Source organism: Mercenaria mercenaria, chromosome 6, assembly GCF_021730395.1.
Source record: "Mercenaria mercenaria strain notata chromosome 6, MADL_Memer_1, whole genome shotgun sequence".
In the NCBI taxonomy this organism is placed as follows: Eukaryota; Metazoa; Mollusca; class Bivalvia; order Venerida; family Veneridae; genus Mercenaria; species Mercenaria mercenaria.
The window spans coordinates 35,752,727-35,771,662 of record NC_069366.1 but is presented as its reverse complement, the minus strand read 5'-3'; the positions used below and the strand labels follow the sequence as shown (position 1 = coordinate 35,771,662).

At 33.6% G+C, this 18,936-nt stretch overlaps 2 protein-coding genes across 3 annotated transcripts in view; one reads left to right on the top strand and one right to left on the bottom strand.

Annotated features, from left to right (window-relative positions):
* The first annotated feature begins 1,142 nt into the window (after positions 1-1,142).
* On the top strand, positions 1,143-10,265 carry LOC123549216 (uncharacterized). 2 transcript variants are annotated; one of them, XM_045337125.2, is made up of 12 exons: positions 1,143-1,233; positions 1,761-1,817; positions 2,474-2,556; positions 2,990-3,061; positions 3,631-3,736; positions 4,196-4,290; positions 4,871-4,945; positions 5,849-6,131; positions 7,282-7,398; positions 8,120-8,236; positions 9,006-9,145; positions 10,081-10,265. In XM_045337125.2, coding segments are annotated over exons 1-11 (1,143 nt in total). In that variant the 5' UTR covers positions 1,143-1,232; the 3' UTR covers positions 9,143-9,145; positions 10,081-10,265. The 2 variants fall into 2 exon arrangements, with proteins under 2 accessions (XP_045193060.1, XP_053401595.1); XM_053545620.1 differs by lacking the exon at positions 1,143-1,233 and adding an exon at positions 1,373-1,409.
* A 184-nt stretch (positions 10,266-10,449) lies between these two features.
* The window catches only part of LOC123549214 (inositol 1,4,5-trisphosphate receptor type 1-like), a 96,962-nt gene continuing 88,475 nt past the window's right edge, over positions 10,450-18,936 (bottom strand). The window contains exons 58-67 of the mRNA XM_053545619.1: positions 17,888-18,025; positions 16,386-16,547; positions 15,963-16,077; positions 15,639-15,762; positions 15,054-15,229; positions 14,644-14,796; positions 14,197-14,274; positions 13,586-13,705; positions 13,131-13,268; positions 10,450-12,106 (exon numbers count right to left, since the gene is read on the bottom strand). Of these exons, the coding sequence (XP_053401594.1) occupies positions 11,375-12,106; positions 13,131-13,268; positions 13,586-13,705; positions 14,197-14,274; positions 14,644-14,796; positions 15,054-15,229; positions 15,639-15,762; positions 15,963-16,077; positions 16,386-16,547; positions 17,888-18,025 (1,936 nt within the window). The 3' untranslated portion in view covers positions 10,450-11,374. The remainder of the gene's footprint in view (positions 12,107-13,130; positions 13,269-13,585; positions 13,706-14,196; positions 14,275-14,643; positions 14,797-15,053; positions 15,230-15,638; positions 15,763-15,962; positions 16,078-16,385; positions 16,548-17,887; positions 18,026-18,936) is intronic.

Genomic DNA, 18,936 nt, shown 5'->3' with positions numbered 1-18,936 from the left:
GAAATTTTGTTACTGACAAATTAAAAGTTATGGAAAAAAACATAAGAGTTAGTAGTGTTTACTAATTTCTCCATTCAAAAATTGAAAATCGTTTGTAACAAGGTACATGTAACAGAGGTAAACTGCCTCAGTTTTAAAGCTTTACATTTGACGACGGTTAAGTATGTATTCGTGCGTGGTGTACTGGTCTGAATATTTATTGCTTTTTCTTGATTTGACATTTTTAAGATAGTTTAATAACAAAAAACATATTCTAATCTGATCATAATATGACCAAAATTCAATTTTGAAGAAAAATAATTTTAGCCAAAATCTGGAGGTCAGTGATTTTAAATGACAATGGCCTAAACTCATAACGGTTACCAATATAGCAGTTGGTCTTTTTTGGTTATGTTTAACGTCATATCAACACAATTATAGCTAATATGGCAATTTTCCAGCTTTTCATTGTAGGGGAAGTCCACAGGTGCCATCTTCATCACGGACGGACACCTGGGCAGAACCAACGACCTTCCGTAAATCAGCTTGATGACTTCCTCATATGACGAATTCTCCGTCACAGGCGGGGCTTTAACCCACATCGATAATTGGCAACGACCTTAGCCATTCGTTTACGCTGGTCCATAAAACTATTTCAATTAATGGTCACTCTGTTAGTTTGACATTTATTTTAGTCCAATTTAATTAAGTTCTCTATCTTCATGCAGAAGAGTGAATCGTGGATTTTTAATGTAACTTTAAATTAATGTCAAATTCCATTAATACAACGTGCAAAACCTAGTATGCTATCGGATCAATGACAAGGTCAGTGTCACGGCCATGTGAAATAAGCAATGTTTGGGTCCGCTTCTATGGTGGCATATTTCTGCCACAAGATAGCTAGGTAGCTATCACGTTATATCATAAACTTTCTAGGAAAGGTATGTTTTACTCTGAAAACATTACAGCGATAAACAGCGATAAACAAAATTTTCAATATGCTTTAATCTACTCCCTAACAATGTTTCAGCGAAATATTTTGCGTTGATGTTCGAAAATGCCATGCTGTCTAGCTATCTCGTGGCAGAGAAATGCCAAAATAATTTCAGCTACTAGTATGCGGCTAAATATGGTTAAAATAGATTAGTTTAAGCGCTATAGATGGGACATAATTTAGTGCCATTTACACTGTTATGTTATCTTATCTCTGTCGGTCCTTAAATAGTGTATATTTGTAGGGACACTAAACAATCAGTAAGTATTATTTCATCTTGTTTACAATCTGTTTTTCTAGGATTTCCACGATCTTCTATTTAGACTGGATATTCTGTGCTGAACTGAAACCTCAATAATGTTTCCTTTACGAAAAAATACTAATTACATGTAATTATTAAGTTAAAAAGTTAAGATGTCAGTTTACCTCACCAATGGTTATTTCTTGTGTACTTTCGTGCTTGAAATTTTTTGTGCATTAAGTCTCATATCAACACATTTACAGCAGAAAAATTAGTTTCATGCTGGTGGTAATTGTTACATGAAGAAGTAACTGCGTTATAACAATGGAATTGTAAGGTGAACATAGACTGAGTTCTTTGTAAAAAGTGAAAATCACTAAAAAGCATGATAATGGAACGAGACAGTTTGCGCAGTAATGCTGCTACTGTCATTATATTTGACTATACTGACTGGACCAAACCTCAGTTGCCGAGGACCCGTTCATCTTTTGACTGAACGTAATTACTATTTTCGAAAATGTTACTCAGTATCATTCTATATTTCAGTGCAGAACAAAAGAAAAACAATCATTGCCATCTTCTTGAATCACTTTCTGATTGTAGGTGAGAAGTAACATAAGTACTGCTTTTCGTGCTATCAACGTGTAATAAAATCAATATTATTCGCTATTCTAATTTCTTGTAAAAATGTGCATTTGTATTTTATTTAATGTACGTTATGTGCATGTTATCTGTTACTTAACGAAACAGGATAACCAGTTTTGGTATAGTACCAAGACTGTTAAAGATGAAAGGAAAGTGATCTTATTCTCTAGCCCCTACCCCTCAACAAGTTTGACCCCGAAAAAGTATTTTTCGTGAAAAGAAGTAGATAAAAAGAAAAGAGGGAGATAATTTAGGTATTCTGATAAAGGCTTGATGCGATGCTTACTTTAATAAGGCGAATTATCTTTCTTTTATTGTGTTGTCCAAATATTTCCAGTAGGTTTAGCTCGTTGTTGCCCCCAAACCCCCCCCGTTGCCCCCCCCCCCCCCCCACTCCCCCACTTTTGAAATTGCTTCTATACCATGGTACCATCCTGGTGAGAAAGAGATAATTGAAGCATCCACACATACAATCTAAAAACTTATATATACTAGTACAAAACATAAAATTTGCCTTTTGTTTACACTTAATTGTATAAAAGTATGTCACGTTATAATAGTTGTTTTTCTTCATTTTACCTAACATTATTTTGTACATTGAATAAACATTTCAGTTACAAGCTATAAATGCTTACAGTGCGACGAAGTTCCGTTGCCAAATTTATGTGAAGAAGTTGGAGAGTGTGGGGCACATGAAGTAAGCATTACTCACTCTATCCAGTCTCTCATCGTAAAAGTTTGGACAATATTTCCCATTTTGAGGCATTTACCAAGTAAATGTGTAACCATTTGTGACAATATTATAATATGACATTCCTAAGGATCTACCAATAACTGGCTTAGATTGATATAGAAACTGGACAGCATAGTCGTTCACAAAATTTCCCAATGACGTTTAGCATAGTTTAATGGTATTTCATAGATACCATTCTAGTACGTTTCCCAGATGTTATCAAAAAGACCTATTTCTAACAAAACAGTCATAGGCTCGGTATGTAATGTTATTATATTTTGAATGATTTCTTTTAAAATTAATTCGTACAGCCACAACATATCAGCAAAATGAAAAGTCTTTGTTACACATGTCGTGAAGTTTTGGATAGCTTATTATTTATGTTTTAATCATTTAGGTGTGCGCTGTTGAGCAGTACGTGACCGCCGCCGGAAGTTTCCGGTACAGACAAAGTTGTAGAGACAAACTGGTAAGCTATCAGACCGACACACTTTTGTTTGAATAAAACCCTCTTTACGCTAGTTGTATAGAAGAATTATGTCACAGGGAGAGACAAATGTGCAGCCAGACCGGGGCTCAAACCCGGGGCCTCAGAATACCGTTCCGATGCTCTACCGACTGAGCTACCCGTTTTAATATTCAAGACCTATACCTTGACATATTTCCCCACCATTTTGAAATTCATCCTCGAATTCCAGCGGGAACTTCATATATAAGCAATAACAGGCGTCGGAGACTAACCAGTGTAATGCCGTGACGGCCCCACGTTTGGCGCCAAACGTCACAGGGTGAGTAAAATATGCAGTCAGACCGGAACTCAAACCAGAGGCCACAGAATACCGTTCCGATGCTTTACCGACTCAGCAACCAGGCCGCCTACACACTTTTCCCTGTTTTAATATTCAAGTCATATACCGTGATATTTAGATGTCCCTTACACGTATTAGTGCGTGTACTTGTAAACAATAAATTGTAATGTTTTAGTGATATACTGATATATATATAAATCAGTATATGTAATAACATATAATTTACAAGGAATGTGGAAGCGTGCAATCCGGTCTTGGAAAGAGAAATGAGTTGTTGACATGCTCGGAGTGTTGCCATGGTGATCTTTGTAATGCAGCAGGTTGTGGAGAGAAAGGTATACAGTTTTGATTTGTTATCATTCATGATCTCTTCCTAATAGCAGCAGAAACATGTTTCTATAAAAATGTCTTTAAACTATCATAAATCATACACATAGCTATTGTTTAGCATTTATGTTGAAAAAAACTATAATATGATAATAAAGATGATATACAGAATACACAGGAAATTTGTTTGTGTCCTTAATTACCAATATAGGCGTTTCCTGTAAGTAGATTTTTAACTTGTATATTTAGTTGGAAGATAGTACAAGATAAAGGAGATGCTACATTTCCAGATTTCTTGTTTGAGCACTGATGCACGGGACTCTTACCCTCATGAAGGAACGTGTATGATATATACCATGCATAAACTTTGTTCTCTATAATGCTTCAATCAGGTATCTTTCTTTACCTTTTGAGTAGAATGATTTTTAGAAAGCAATTTATGGTGTAAAATATTCAAAAATGTACAGGTTTTGATCTTGCGTTTGGGCCCATCTGCTATGCATGTCCGCTTCAAATCGGAACAGGAAGTTGCTCCAAGATTCAGCAGTGCGGAAGGGACAAGGTACTAGTATATATTTCATTATAGGAGAATTTATGACCGAGTGTTTATAGTGGCTGACTTCGAATCACTTGTCCATCGTACCTGTTGGTTCGAACACTGCTAGGGTTGCCATGTGAAGAAACTATCTAGATGGCATAGAAGGTTGTGGTTATGCAAAGGAACTAGAAAATAAGCCTGGGTAACCAATTTGAGTCTTCCTCTACCACTGAAGTTGGAGGGTCGCCGCATGGCCTTAACTATGTCGGTTTGACCTTAAGCCAAATAAAAAACAAAACAAAACAAAAGAAAACAGCAAAAATATAATGATTTTTTTAAAAACAAATCCCCAAAGAACACGACTTTTTTTTCAATTTGAATCCGTGGTAAATGTATTTAGAGATGTTAATTGGACATGGGTATTGGCCTACATTTTACAAAAAAAAAATCAGACTGCAATTTAAATACCGAAACAGCCACAACAGTTTTCAAAATCAAACTTGTTATGTTTAAAGGAAAGATATACCTTTAACAGTTGAACTTTGATTGGTCTTATGCATGTTGCTTTCTAAACTACATCGGTATCTATTATTAACATTTTCAGTATTGTTCCATTCATCCGGTTACACGACTTGGAGCGCCAGACAATTTGTTTGAGACGAAATGCACAGAGCAAAACGTACGCTTAAATCTATTAATATATATAATTCAATAGTCAAGAATTCTAACACCACCCGATTTATTTCCCTAGTAAACAATGAAAACTGAAGCTGAGTGTTATTATGCAACACATGCACTGTTGTACGTCGTGCCGAAAAAGAAACCCACCCAAAACGGGCAACTCTTTGAAACTTATCTTCAAAGATGTACATAATAATCATGGATAACTTTTAAGAATTGAAATAATATATCTCAGTAGTGCTCTAAGATAAGATCGTTGTTTGTACGTGATTCAGATGTATTTTATTATATCAATAAGACATAGCCGAGTGATGTATGATATAATTCCTAAACTTTTCTTCAGTCGGTCACATTTTGATATTATCAACCGACAAATAACATGCTACGATCTGTTGATATGAATGTTAAGAGCTGGAATGTGTGATCTTTATCGAACCTCTTCCGTCCATATCTGCCGAGCCTTATAACATTGATATCAAGAGACAGTAGTCTGTTATCAGGTAACTCACAAAACCTGCCTAGAACCACATTTTTCCTTTCTTTGTAAAAATTGATTTCTCAAGCAAAAACAAATAAATTCAGTTATACGGATTTAAACATTCATCCTCTCCTGAAACATCTTATCGAATACGGCAGCCAATATAAGTTGAATTTGTTATATTCTCATAAAAACTTAACACAAAAATACTCTCTTATCTGCCTTAAAATAAAATCATTCTCTTGAATAACTTAGAACATGCTTTATTTTCAAGATTAATGTTGTTAATGCAATGCAACTCTGTCCTTTCTTTCTGGACGACTTGTAATTTTTGATACACGTGCCTTAATTCTCATATAATATAAAGAAAATGCTTTTTGTTTGACTTCATTGTACATTGAATTTCCCTTTATTGAACCTAAGATGTGTGCTGCTCGCGACGAGATAGATTCATCTGCGATTGTTGGTCGTAAGAGATCGACATGTAGCGTTTGTTGCAATTCCACGCTGTGCAATGACTACGATTCTCGACCATGTGTACCATCTACTACTACTTCAGCTGTAAATTCAGTGACTACAGTCACTGCATCGCCAACAACGAAAACAACTTCTGTGCATTCAGGTAACACTTCACCAATACAAACAGTCAGCACAGAGAAAATTGTCACATCAAACGGTTTCACCACAGCTCCTGTTACGGAGGAAGGTAAGTTGTTAGCTACATGATAACACAGTCAGAACTAAAAGCTTTATTACAATTACCCACTTTGGGCTGATAAACATTTTCAACGGCAGAAACTACTGGTTGTTTCTTTTTGGTTGGCTTTAGAGCCACGCCGAAATGTTTCAGGTTAAATGGCGATTTCCTGCTTTTGATGGTAGAGCACACCCTGATAAACCCGCCGGGCATCGTTTTAGGCACAGAGGGTACCTCGGGTACCTATGCCTTCTTGATGGGTTCTTCTCATTAAAAATTCTACAACCCAGGCGATGTTTCAAAACCAAGCGACCTTAACCGTTTGGCCACACGGACAACCCGGTCATTTAGTATTTATTTACAGTTACTGTAAAGTAATTTGGTAGACATAAAAATGTTTCATGAGCTTTAAAGGCATATCTGACAGTTTCCTTCTAGTTGACAAATTTTGTTCTGATTTTTTTTTCAATTGTTCACTTTGACGAATGAATTAAAAATAATAAATGAAAATGTAAGTCACAGTATGCGTTTTATTACACTTTATATTATTCATAAGTGCAAGCTACCAGTATATGCAAAAATGTCCAATTTCTTTAAATCTTATTTTAAATTCAGTCTTTCTATAAATTACTTAAAATATGATCTCAATATTTGAACTGATTTGACAAAGATACAGACATTAAGATGTCGAAATAATCAGTTGAAAATAATTTAGTTCCATTTTTGAGTGAAAAAAAACCCGTCCAATTGTCATAAAGATCAAGATTTAAAGATATGTATAGACAGATTTCGTTCTAAATCAATTCCTAGATCCAGAATATTGCAGTCTTTCTAAATGTATAAAGTAATCATATATCATACTGCTCATGTTGAAGGAAAAATTACTCTGGTTAGAATTTTAGCTTCATATGCCAGTAAAATATACGATTAGACTATGTGTTCTTCGACCTTCAAACTTTAAAAACCTACATTTTTACAATGCCTTCCCTATATGTATCTTAAGGAAAGCTTTTCTTCTGAAAATTAATGGCATTTACAAAACTAAATTTTGGCCGAGAAAATAGATATGTCTTTAAACCTTTCACAAATTGTTCGTTATGCTATATCATTTTTACCTTTGACTGAATATTATCACATCTGTTTATCTTTTCTTATGCAGTGTGCGAAGATGCTCCAGATGCGAAATGCCACGAAGGAGCCTGCAGCGGTAGTCCAAAGGAATATATAGAGAAAAACTGTCGCAAAACGTGTAAAATTTGCGGGAAGTCAACAGCAAGTACACACCTACTTGACACGTATATTTAAAGATGTACTGTTCTAAAATTTAACCATTCTGGAAGATCCATATATATTTCACCTGACTAAATATAAAAACCACATGTGTATGTGGTGCTGCAGTTACATGATTACAGCTATTAAAATTCTAACTGAGTTTACGGTACTGGCATATGCTTATATGACTATATCAGCGTTTAGTATTTTAAACGATACTATGTAGGACTTTTTACATTTTCAATTTTCAAATTTTGAAACATTTCATCGTTTGTTACTATTCAAAATGTATTTGAAATTATAGTATTTCGAAAACGAATTAACCACGGAAGTTCATGGAGGATATATGAAACAGGAGATTCAACATGACCACATATTCTGTCGAATGTTAAAAACATTTTGAAAACGCCCGTCTTTTAAGTTAGTGTAAAACTTTTATTTTTTGTTGCTAATATTTAGAAAGATCATTGCAACTTTTACATTTTTGCAAAATAAGTTCTCGGTTTTAAAATACCCATTTTCGTTTTCATGTTTTGTTAACAAAGACAGTATATATTAATTTACTTAAAAATACAATAAATGTTATTATGCTATATATTCTGTAAACATAGCTTATGATGCAAAAAATATGTTTTTATCAGTCTTAAAACCAGAGTAGAAAATTACGAATACGAAACAAGTATATATGGAAAGAGAGTCCAGTTCCAAATTTTTATCAATTTTAGCAGTAAAAACTACACCCGTGGCAACTTCAATTACCACGGCCACCTCGACTGCAAGTCCATCTACTGTTACTTCCACACCGTTCAGAACATCGACCATGTCCGCAACAAGCAAATCAGGTATTAAACATTTCAGTTAACTCATCACCATTTATCAAACCAAAACGTTCATATATGATGAGCCTCCGCCTTAGATGAATCAAGTTCATCATTAATAATAAGTTTTACTTTATTATTATTTACATGCACCTTGATTAACAAAATCCATTGCTTGAGTAACTTAAGTTTATTTATTATAACTGTTATAACTGTATTCCGTAGTTTTCGATTAAACCGGGCCTATTTTCTAAGTCATGTGCTAAGTTGGAAACCTAAGCAATATATGAAAGTATACTACAGTCTTCAAGTCGCCTAGAAAATTCACATTCACAGTTACACATAACAAATATTATTTTACACATATTTTCTTACACGTTCAGTTCAATTAAAAAACATTATTATTATGTTTATTTAAAATGGATTTTCAAGGCTTATCCATCGACTACTTGATTTGATGAACTATAGGAAAACAGTCGTTATAATGTTTTTTTTTTTATACTGTCATTTAACGATTAAGATGCATAATGGTAAAAATATATGACAAACAGGCGAACCACGAAACTTTGTTGCAAGAAAGTAAATATGAGACAAGTTTCATTCTGTATCAATTCTGATATCTGATGACATTTAAGTTTGCAAAACCTTGAAAAAAGAAATACTGTATGGATAAAAAATGTGGGTTCAATCAAAAAGGGTAAAATGATGTGGATACATATTGGGAGACTTTGGCTTTAAAACACTGGTATTTTCATCTGTTTTAAAACAAAGGATTTAATTCTATTTCGTTTAGGGATTACAGGTCACACACATGATCCTTTCTGCCTAGACGTTGCCGTTGGTTGTGACCAGTACGTTCACTTTTGTACACTAGATGTATATAAGGACTGGACAAAAACAAACTGTAGAAGGACGTGTGATTATTGTTAGAAAGTACGTAAATAAATATTATTGTAATATGTGTAGGCATTAGTAATTTGGATAAGTCTTTGAATACGTCAGTTCGGTTTAACTGAGGTTGAACTGAGACATTTATAATCCGTAACTGAATGTATGAAACAAAAAACATCGTTTTGTTTTAAATCATTTCTGTGGCTTTTACCAAATGATACCAGTATTACTCCCACAACGTCAAGCGAATTGAATAACCAACCGAACCTATTCATAACGCCACAAAAAATAATATTAATAAGGTAAAACTTAAAAACTCATGCCATTCTTTGAAAGTTTTAGATTTCTTTTACATTTTAATAAATGAAACGCATATTTTTAAAATTGTGTAGCTATTCATATTTAATGTATTTTCTTTGATGTACATTTTGGAAAGAATTTCCGATTATTTACAATTCATATTCTTTCGCGTTCAGTTGTAGTTCCGTAACAGTGCAAAATTATAAAACTGAAGACAACATCACTGTTAGAAACAGTGAAACTTACAATTATATTGTTAAATTTCAGTAATCCATTGAAAAGCAGGAAATAAATTTATATAACCAGACATTTTCTCATTAAAGTGTCATAACGCCTTTGTTTAAAATGTGGCGGCCACTATTTTTGTTATTGTTATGGGCATGAAACATTTCATTTTTCGTGTTAAATTCTATTTTGAATAATTATTTTCTCATGTATTTGTCATTTGAATATTTGATTAACATGGTAGAAAACATTATTGAATCCATTACCTCCCTTTATGACTTTGACTTTAAAAGTTCATATGTAATATTAAAAGTAGGTAGTGTTTTTCTAACCATTTAATTATGCATAATCTGTAATTGGACAACAGCTTTATCTGTTTTTAGCATAAAATTTAAACCTTATGGAACTTTAAAGAAAACAGGTCAAACTAGCTCATTTCTTTTTCATTTCAGGAGGAGACACCGATACGCTTTTGAAACGTTCGTATCGGTATTTTGATTTATTTTTAGATAATGTCACACTATGCACATGTTTTAGAAGGCATTTCCAAACTTCGTTTCTTATGTTAACCTGCACAGTTGTCAATATGTTACATTTTTGTTGTCAGAAAACGCTATATTAAAATACTAGAACAGGAAAACAATGTTGTTGTATAATATATGTTCTTCTCAAGATGATAATGGTTATTATCAGAGAGAATATGTACTTAATGGTGTTAAAAGAATTATTGAATGGCATTTTGACATTCGTACGGTAATGAACGAGCCCCGAAAGGTGAAAAAAACAAGTAAACATTCGCTTTTTTTCTAATCAGTGTTTTATTTGAAAAAGAATCGGCCAAAAGCGACAAAAATCACAATAAAATTGAATTTCTTTCTAAATATCATAAATTAGTAGCTTGGCTAACTACAATAGACATCAATCAGCTAAAAAATTCTCATTAGTAGTTAAAACATTCACGAATAAATATGACGTGAACAATAGTGATGTTACAACATTTAAATTTAGATATGTAGAAATTAATGTAATATATATTTCAAGGCCAGTATTAAAGAATCGGTGTCATATTAATATCTTGGATTTTCTCTGCATTCTCTATGCTTCCCATGAATTTCGCGGGTAAATTTAACTTCCACTAACACAATTCTGTTTATACTATTCATTTACGAAACAGTAAATTAAAAAAAGTCAGGTTCTTAATATCTTAGTTTATGAATTAATTAAAGGCAATTTAATATTTGCCACTAGTTAACTGATTATTGAAAGAAAGGCAATAACATTTGTATCATACACAAAAGCATGCAATGTCAAAACGTTTAAACAGGAATTTCAGAGAAAAGATTCATAGTACGATGTTACTACATGTAATGCAACATAATATTATTAAAATCACAGTTTCTTTTCCAGTAATCAAGTAAATGTAAAAGATTTATTAAAAATCATTGCCTCCTGATACTTACAGAAAAACTGAACACACTGTATGGTGTAACAGAAGCTTTAATTACAGCTACTATATGTTGATGCAACAGTGTGCACATTTAACTTTTATATTATCATAGAGGTAAGTCGCTTTATTATGTAGACTATTTTTAAACTGTGTTTTCTGTCAATGAAATCCGACATTGTTTTTTGTTTGACCTAGATGAATACCAGCTCATTACGAGACTTCTTAACAGGTGTTGTCTGTATGAAACGTTTTAAATGGTAAATGTGTCAAATATATTTTCTATTGCATGCCATCAATGCCTAGAATCGCGTCTCAGGGGTTCCTCCGTCGGATGTAATACTATCAGCATCGTCTCGATCAATGTCACGGTCAGGCGGTAATGTCAATGGTCGACCCTCCGGGTAAGTTTGGGAGAGGCGCCTTTCCTGAGAATATTGTTGTGATAACTGTCTTAAGTATGGCATCGGGTCAGTCTCGGAAAAGAACGAGGTATGTTCTCTCGGTGATGTTGCCAAGCTGAGTCTCGGACTTCGTAAAGATTGACGTCGGCTGAATGGAACCGGCGTTATGTCGAGTAGATCATTATCAACACCAAAAAGCGTTGGGCTTTGTGCCCGTTCCTCATACCCTTGGGCCCCTATAAGAGGTTCTTGATCATCGTCAAAACCGCGGGACGAACGACGATACAGAATCTCTCTCGGATCTAATGGACTGACACTGCGGCGTCGCCGATACCTGTCATGTCGATTGGCAGGAATTTGGTACCCTGTACCGACAGCACTTGGTCGTCTCTGAACTGCTGAAACACTTGGTCTCCTTGAGTAAGATGGCGACAGACCTTGTGGTGGACTGTCAATTGCAAGTTGCATAGTGTCTTGATGAGGCAGCTGCTCATCTTGCTGTGCGCTAGAAAGAAGGTCCTCGGAAGATCTTGTTTGTAGACTTGCTTTCTTTCTGAATGATCCAAGTCTATGTTTCTCTTCCCAGGCTTTCTGTCGCATTCTTTCCTCTAGACGCTTTTTCTCAAGTTCCTTCAAGATAGTAAAAATAGTACATGGAGTTAGAATGTTGATGCGGCCTTTTCTGTATGCAGCTATCATATATAGAGCATATTACATGAGTGCCTTTTCATATTGAATTTATTTTAAAAGTTGAATAAAATAATAAAAATACTAGGCTGTATCATTTTATCAATTTTATTAAACGAGTTTAATAAATTCAATGTGTAAAGGCACAAATATAATATTTCTTTTATAAATATTAGCTTTTCTTGCTGAAACATCAATATATACTAATCGAAGCATCTAACACTCATTGGTACTTTTGGCGATATCTTTTATAATTCTAATAGTGCATTTATCAAATTTCTTACACACTTAGACAAATATATTGTTTATAACATATTAAAATTCCAACAATTCAAATTTTGCACATACATCATTTCCTTCATTTTAACGACCTCTGCCTATTTTTGAAATGTCACAAGAATACACGTGAAAGTATTGTTTTATAAGTATCATTTATATGAATACAGGGGTGTAGATGTAAACTTTTCACAAATATATGGTCAAATATCAAACCAAATTAGTTGTTCCCAATTTGCAAGATATGATGTGATAAAGAAGTTCTGTTGTTTCTTGTAATACTTTCCTTGCCTTATAACTAAATTCGCTCGTTTCTAAATTACAGACATATACGAATTTTTGTGACTTTTCAAAACTGGATTGAGTCCGTAGAAGAAATAAAACTGATAACATAGCATTATCCGATTTTGTTGAATTGTACGTGTTTTTCTCAACATATTTTTCTGAATATATGAGAAATTTCAAAAATGTAATATTGATACTATAAAAGACACTAACTTAGATATCGAGGGGTCTGGGGGTGGTGTGTGTAGGGGGGGGGGGGGGGGGGGAAAGGGGGGCATTAAAAGCTTCAGTAAGTGTATAGTTAAATTATACAAACTAAACAAATCAAGTTTTATAAAGCCATTTTAAAGAAACAGATTTGATGTATATGCATATTTAATACTAAATCTTTTGCGTAACAAATTACCTCACGCTTTTGTTTCTCTACAATTGAAGTGACCTGGTACAAAAGGTCATCAATTTTAACTTCTGTTGAATCCTGACCCATTGCAGCTAGTGACAATGCCCGATCCAACGGGAAGAAATCATAATTCTCTCTCAGAAGCTAAAAATGTCAATAAAACAATTTTCTCATGATCGAAAATGTTAATAATGTTATTGACAGCTATCAAATATATATGCAGTAAATAATATCAAGGCAATAACCTGCTCACTCACTTTTTAAAAAAATAATGAGTACATTAATAGAAGCATTAAACCTTTTGAATTTCAAGACAAACGCTTGTGCTACGTGCAAGTTAAACTTTGAAACTTTGAAATATTTCTTTGTAAAAATCCCTTAAAGAAATCAGTAAGAAAGAAACCTTGTTTTTTTTCTATGTATTTTTGCATTTTTGCACATGCTTTTTTTCGGCAACTTACCAGTTTGTAGACATACATTTCTAAGGCAGTGTAGTCGTTGACTTTCGTTCCATTAAGATGAATGAAAAAGAATATGTATGACCACATGTTATGTTCGTGACGCACATGATGCTCAAAACCCTGTAAAATAAAACATAATTATACAATGTTTTTGAATTCAATACCGCTATGATTTTACTCGCAGAAAATGGTACAGGATAAATATGTTTGTTGAAAATGAGGTATGGAAGTATTCAGCAAATCTCAAAATGATACTGAAATAAAAATTTATATATATCTGCTGATATATCCATCAACAAGTTGATTTTCTAAACTGAATAGCAACATTGATGAATACGTGGTTGCGAGAATAATGGTTACTCCACATGCATACTATGCAATATAAAACGGTAGTTATAGGAGTACCGACTTGTAACAAAATCTAGGAGACGATCCTTTGGAAGCATAGAACGCAACAAAGCAAAACAAAAGCAGCCCGGTCTGATTGAGTCTTTTATTAAATGAGAGAAATTGAAACAGGCAAAGCCCTCACGTTCCCAAAAATAAAAACACAGTGAGTATTATTCGCTGTAAAAAGAACGAAATGATATGAACATGTAAGTAGTAGTTACCTTGCCGTGATGTTCGAAGTCGTAACTGTTTCTGCTGCAAATGAAGCAAGTATCCCTCATATCTGATTCGGCTGTCCACTGTAAATATATTTATATTTTGCACATGTCTGTAGTAATACTTCGTAATTGCAGTTATATAAGTAAAGACAATAGTCTAAATTTATAAGGCATCCGAATATAATATTAAAGTATATGATCTTGATACGGGATAATACGACCTAACCCCAACCGCAAACATGTACATTAACATTTACTTACCAGCACTTAACATTGTACAAGAAAAAGAGTATTCACTTAATGCATTTTCACAGTTTAAAGAATGAATCTGGTCCACGTGGCAATAAAAATGTAGCCGTGTTAACCGTTATCATTTTAAGATATATGCATATATATAACATAGCTAAAACTATACTTTCAAAATAAGCCATGAAATATGAATACTATTACCTTTAGATCTCTGAGTTCAGAGAAAGTGTCGACGATGATACCGAAGATAATGTTCAACCCGATAGTCGTTATGAAGATGAAGAAGGACACGTGATATAGAACTACGAATCCAAACATTTGAAAATCCTTCTCAGATTCGTGTGCTTTGATGTTCTAAAATAAAGATGTATGCAGCCAATTATTCAATATTTGGAACACATTTTAATGTTTTAATATAAAAATCCGATTTGTTGCATGTCTACTGAATTAAAAAATACCTTTTTCTAGAACCGTCAGCAAAAGGAGAAGACAATTTAAGGTTAAACCATGAACTGTTTTATGTAAGTTGTTATTTCTCTCAATACAACGACATTTGTCTTAGTTTATAAACAATGCTGGGGATTCAGAAACCTACTATGAATTATACTCACATCAAATAGGTCCCCAATCAGTCCATATCTTATAACCGTAAGCGTGCACTGCCAGAGTGTGTCACAGTAAAGGTAGTCGCTAGGATTGAACATGCTCCTCATCATAGCGAAACTGATTATTGCATACAGGTAGAACACACATAGCCCAAGTATCCCCACCCATACAAGCGAGCGTCCTGTTGGGCAGAAATGTAATTGTCATTTTTCATATACAATTGTTCGAATTGATAACATATTTAGTAATGATTTTTTGCTTTTGTAGATGTTTTCCCTTAGTAATGCATACCTTGAATCCGCTTAAACGTAATGAACATAATTTATTTAAAGACCAAATTGAAAATACAGAGACAGTGTTTTCTTATTCTACCGCAAGGCGCCTGTGTCAGTACAGTCAATTATATGGCAACGGTCATCTGCATCAGACGATCAAAGTAATTAAGTAACTAAACTGCATCTGAAAGAAGCATCAACTTTGCTAACTCTATATTTTTGATTCTATATTAATTGGTACAATCAACTTGAAGCTCTTTTATTATTTCATGACGATTTACAAGACAAAACAAACACTACAGTTAAATATATTACCATTTTGAGTTACGGCCTTGATTACACCACTCAGGAGTTGATTGTTGTTGACGATGTTCAAAAGATGGAAGGCAAAGAAGTACCCATGGAACAATGTTCCACCGATGGATAAACCAACGAAAGCCTTAAAATGATATATTCAGGAAAAGGTAAGATTTATAATACGCAAAATAAGCTGTTTTAATACTAACATATTTTGAATAATCCTTATTTACCCAGATAATTGCAAAATACATTGACATAGGATATCTTGAGAAAGGTTTAATCATTTGTACATTTGTGTACCTAATCATTCATTTTTTATAATTATATTGGTGCACTCACAAAATAGTAAAATGTCGTAAAACTCATGAGCTTTGCGTCCATTTTTGACACGTGCTTTTTCTTCTTGTCTTCATCTGCTTCCTCTTCCAGCTTTTTCTTTGACATGAACAGTGCTCTGAAGAAATGGAAATGCACGCAAACAGAAATTACTCCAACACGTGTTATCCTCACAATTTTGTCAACGGAATTTTAGTGAAAAGTCCTACTGAAATGATAAATCTATTTCACTATATCTCTCAGTGTTGTTGAAATGTTCCAAACCGGGAATCAAAAATGTAACGTAATGTAACGGATGGGAACTGACAACACAATCTCCGTGCAGTTAGATATCTATCATTTATTTCTCTCAATGAAAATTTAAAAAACAATTCATGCAAGATTTACATGTTTTCAAATTGTTTTCTTGTATGGGCTGTTTCTTACCTAACTGATTCAATCCAGGTCTTTGGCTTAGGTAATCTTGGGTGGTTGCCAACGAAGTAGCTTATAAACACCAGAAGGCAGAAAAAATTATGTAAACCTCCCAAGATATATATAGCCATCGTGTACTGTTCATTCGTGAGGTTGCTTATTTCCGGTATTGGACTTAAATAAAATTTAAAGATTAGAATTTTACACGAATATGCATACAAGGTGAACATGTTCCTTCTATTCTATCAAGCAGTATTTTTTAAAGCCGCTCATTCATGGGTTAGGTAAAAATTCTAATATCTTCAATTAGACATGGTTTGGTATAAAATGTATATTTGACCTTGAGCAATAACAAACGAAATAAAATCCGCTATCAAATATACATGTAAGAACTGAAATCAATAAGAGGATCCACTGGAAGCAGCGAACGCAACCAAGCAAAATGATAGCAGACTCGATTTAACTGAGTCTATTCATTAGAGGGAATGAAATATGCAACACCTCTGACACCCCTGTGCCGGCTTAAATGGAAATCTATTATACAACTATATAGGACGGACTCCATATTAAGCAAAGTTTTTGTACAATATAAAGCTAAAAAGTTTATATAAAAGACTACGTTTGCAAAATACTGTTTTTTTTATTTTTAACAACACAACTGAGAACGATTCGCTTTAAATGCAGTCATCCAGTCTGCAAACAGTTATATATATAATGTTCATATTGTCTTACCATCTTCCTTTCAAAATGAAGATATGCATTTGACAAAAATGCAGGATATATATATATATTGCCAATATGAAGAACGTAGAGTGAAAAAGATATCGTACAAAATTATCACATTGAGAGACATTACGTTTTAAAGTTTAAGACATAAGGTTTTGCAATTACGTTTGAAATAAGGTATAATTATATCAACTAGAGTACAACTTGCAACAAAAGATAACCTAAGGGAGGGGCAAAGAGTGGCCTCTTTATACAAATGGTATCTTAGTACAATATAGTTTGTTCTTAAAAATACAAAAAGAAACTAAAAACGTTATCTTAATGGAGGTGGTGACTTAATAAATGCGATCTCTCAAACTAGATTGACTGTACTTGTTTTTGTTCGGATGATAAATTTCCAATATTTCGGTGACCCATCTGAACAATGGCAATTTATCATGTATACATGGTATTGTACAAAGGCACTGAGATCAAGTATACTGTTGGTAATTACAGTCGTATACAAGTAAAAGACACACAGAAACAGTGATTGCAACAACTTGCCAGGGAACTTCTAAAATTAAATCCGTAAAAAGATCCATTGGAAGCATAGAATACAACCAAAAAAGAATAATAGCAGACTCGGTTTGATTGAGTCTGTGCATCAGAGGTAATAAAATGTGCAACACCTCCCACGCCCCCTAGCACCGGCTTAAGCGGAACTCTATTACACATCTATTGAATGATCCCAAAGGACCAGAAAATATAACACTGAATCCAAGTACGGGGAGACTTTCTAAGACACTTACTCGTTGATTGATGGGGGTATAGCAGTTGAGTTTTTAAATATATCTGGCGTGTCAAGCGAACCCTTTGCATTCCATGTTACCAACATCAAAATGTTTATTGCGAAAGACAAGATTGTCACCAGATGATTCCATACCAGCCTGGAAAAATAAGACTTCTTTTTTAGATTCAATCTAGAATATTACAAAATATTACTTCACAGTGTTTGTTATAAATATCTTTCTACAGAACCAGTAAGTACTATAATGACATATTCAAGCCGTTGTGTTCTAGTCCGAGAAATTCGTAAAATAATTGTACACATCGTGTGAAAAGCATGAAACTTGGCATGCTAGCTGATGAATATATTTCATTTTATTTAAGAGTGGGAAGCGGGCTGTGAAAATCAAAATGGCTGCCAAAATCCAAGATGGCCGCCAAAACTTACAGTTCTATAGGAAAATACTGAGACGACTGTTAAGATAGCATTAAAATAACATATTTTGGCATATTATTATATAATTATATCAAATATCAAATAAGCATGAGGTAAAAGCAAAAATAAAATCCAATATGGCTGCCAAAATCCAAAATGGCGGCCAAAATATTATGTTTACGAAACAAAAACGCACTACCATTGAGCATTTTTTGTAATTATCTTGAAACTTGGCAAATAATTGTATACAATCATACTCAGCTTCCAATAAGAATGACAAATTAATAAAAAATGTCCAATATGGCTGACAAAATCCAAGATGGCTGCCATCATGTTTTCATAAGTGAATCACGCAACCATTGGGGTTTATTTTTTGTGTGAATATCTATGAAATTTACATAATTCATGCATAAGTGTTCACTCCTGAAATAACATATAAGTGTACACTCCTGAAATAACATTAACATTTGTTAATAAAATCAATTAGTATGGCAAACAAATCCAAAATGGCAACCTTAAAAGATAGATGTAGTTTTACATATTACAGAAAAGTTATCATTTCCAAAAAATGCCATATATCAAAGTTCACAGGACCAGTTCTGACCATCGAATGTTTTATATGCATTCATATATATG

What these genes read in the sequence shown, in the direction of transcription:
- LOC123549216 (XM_053545620.1), top strand. Translation starts at nt 1,388, where the DNA reads ATGTCAGTTTACCTCACCAATG. An exon ending in GAGAGTGTGGGGCACATGAA is followed by an intron (nt 2,557 to 2,989) that starts GTAAGCATTACT and finishes TTAATCATTTAG; the next exon opens with GTGTGCGCTGTTGAGCAGTA. An exon ending in AGCAGGTTGTGGAGAGAAAG is followed by an intron (nt 3,737 to 4,195) that starts GTATACAGTTTT and finishes AAAAATGTACAG; the next exon opens with GTTTTGATCTTGCGTTTGGG.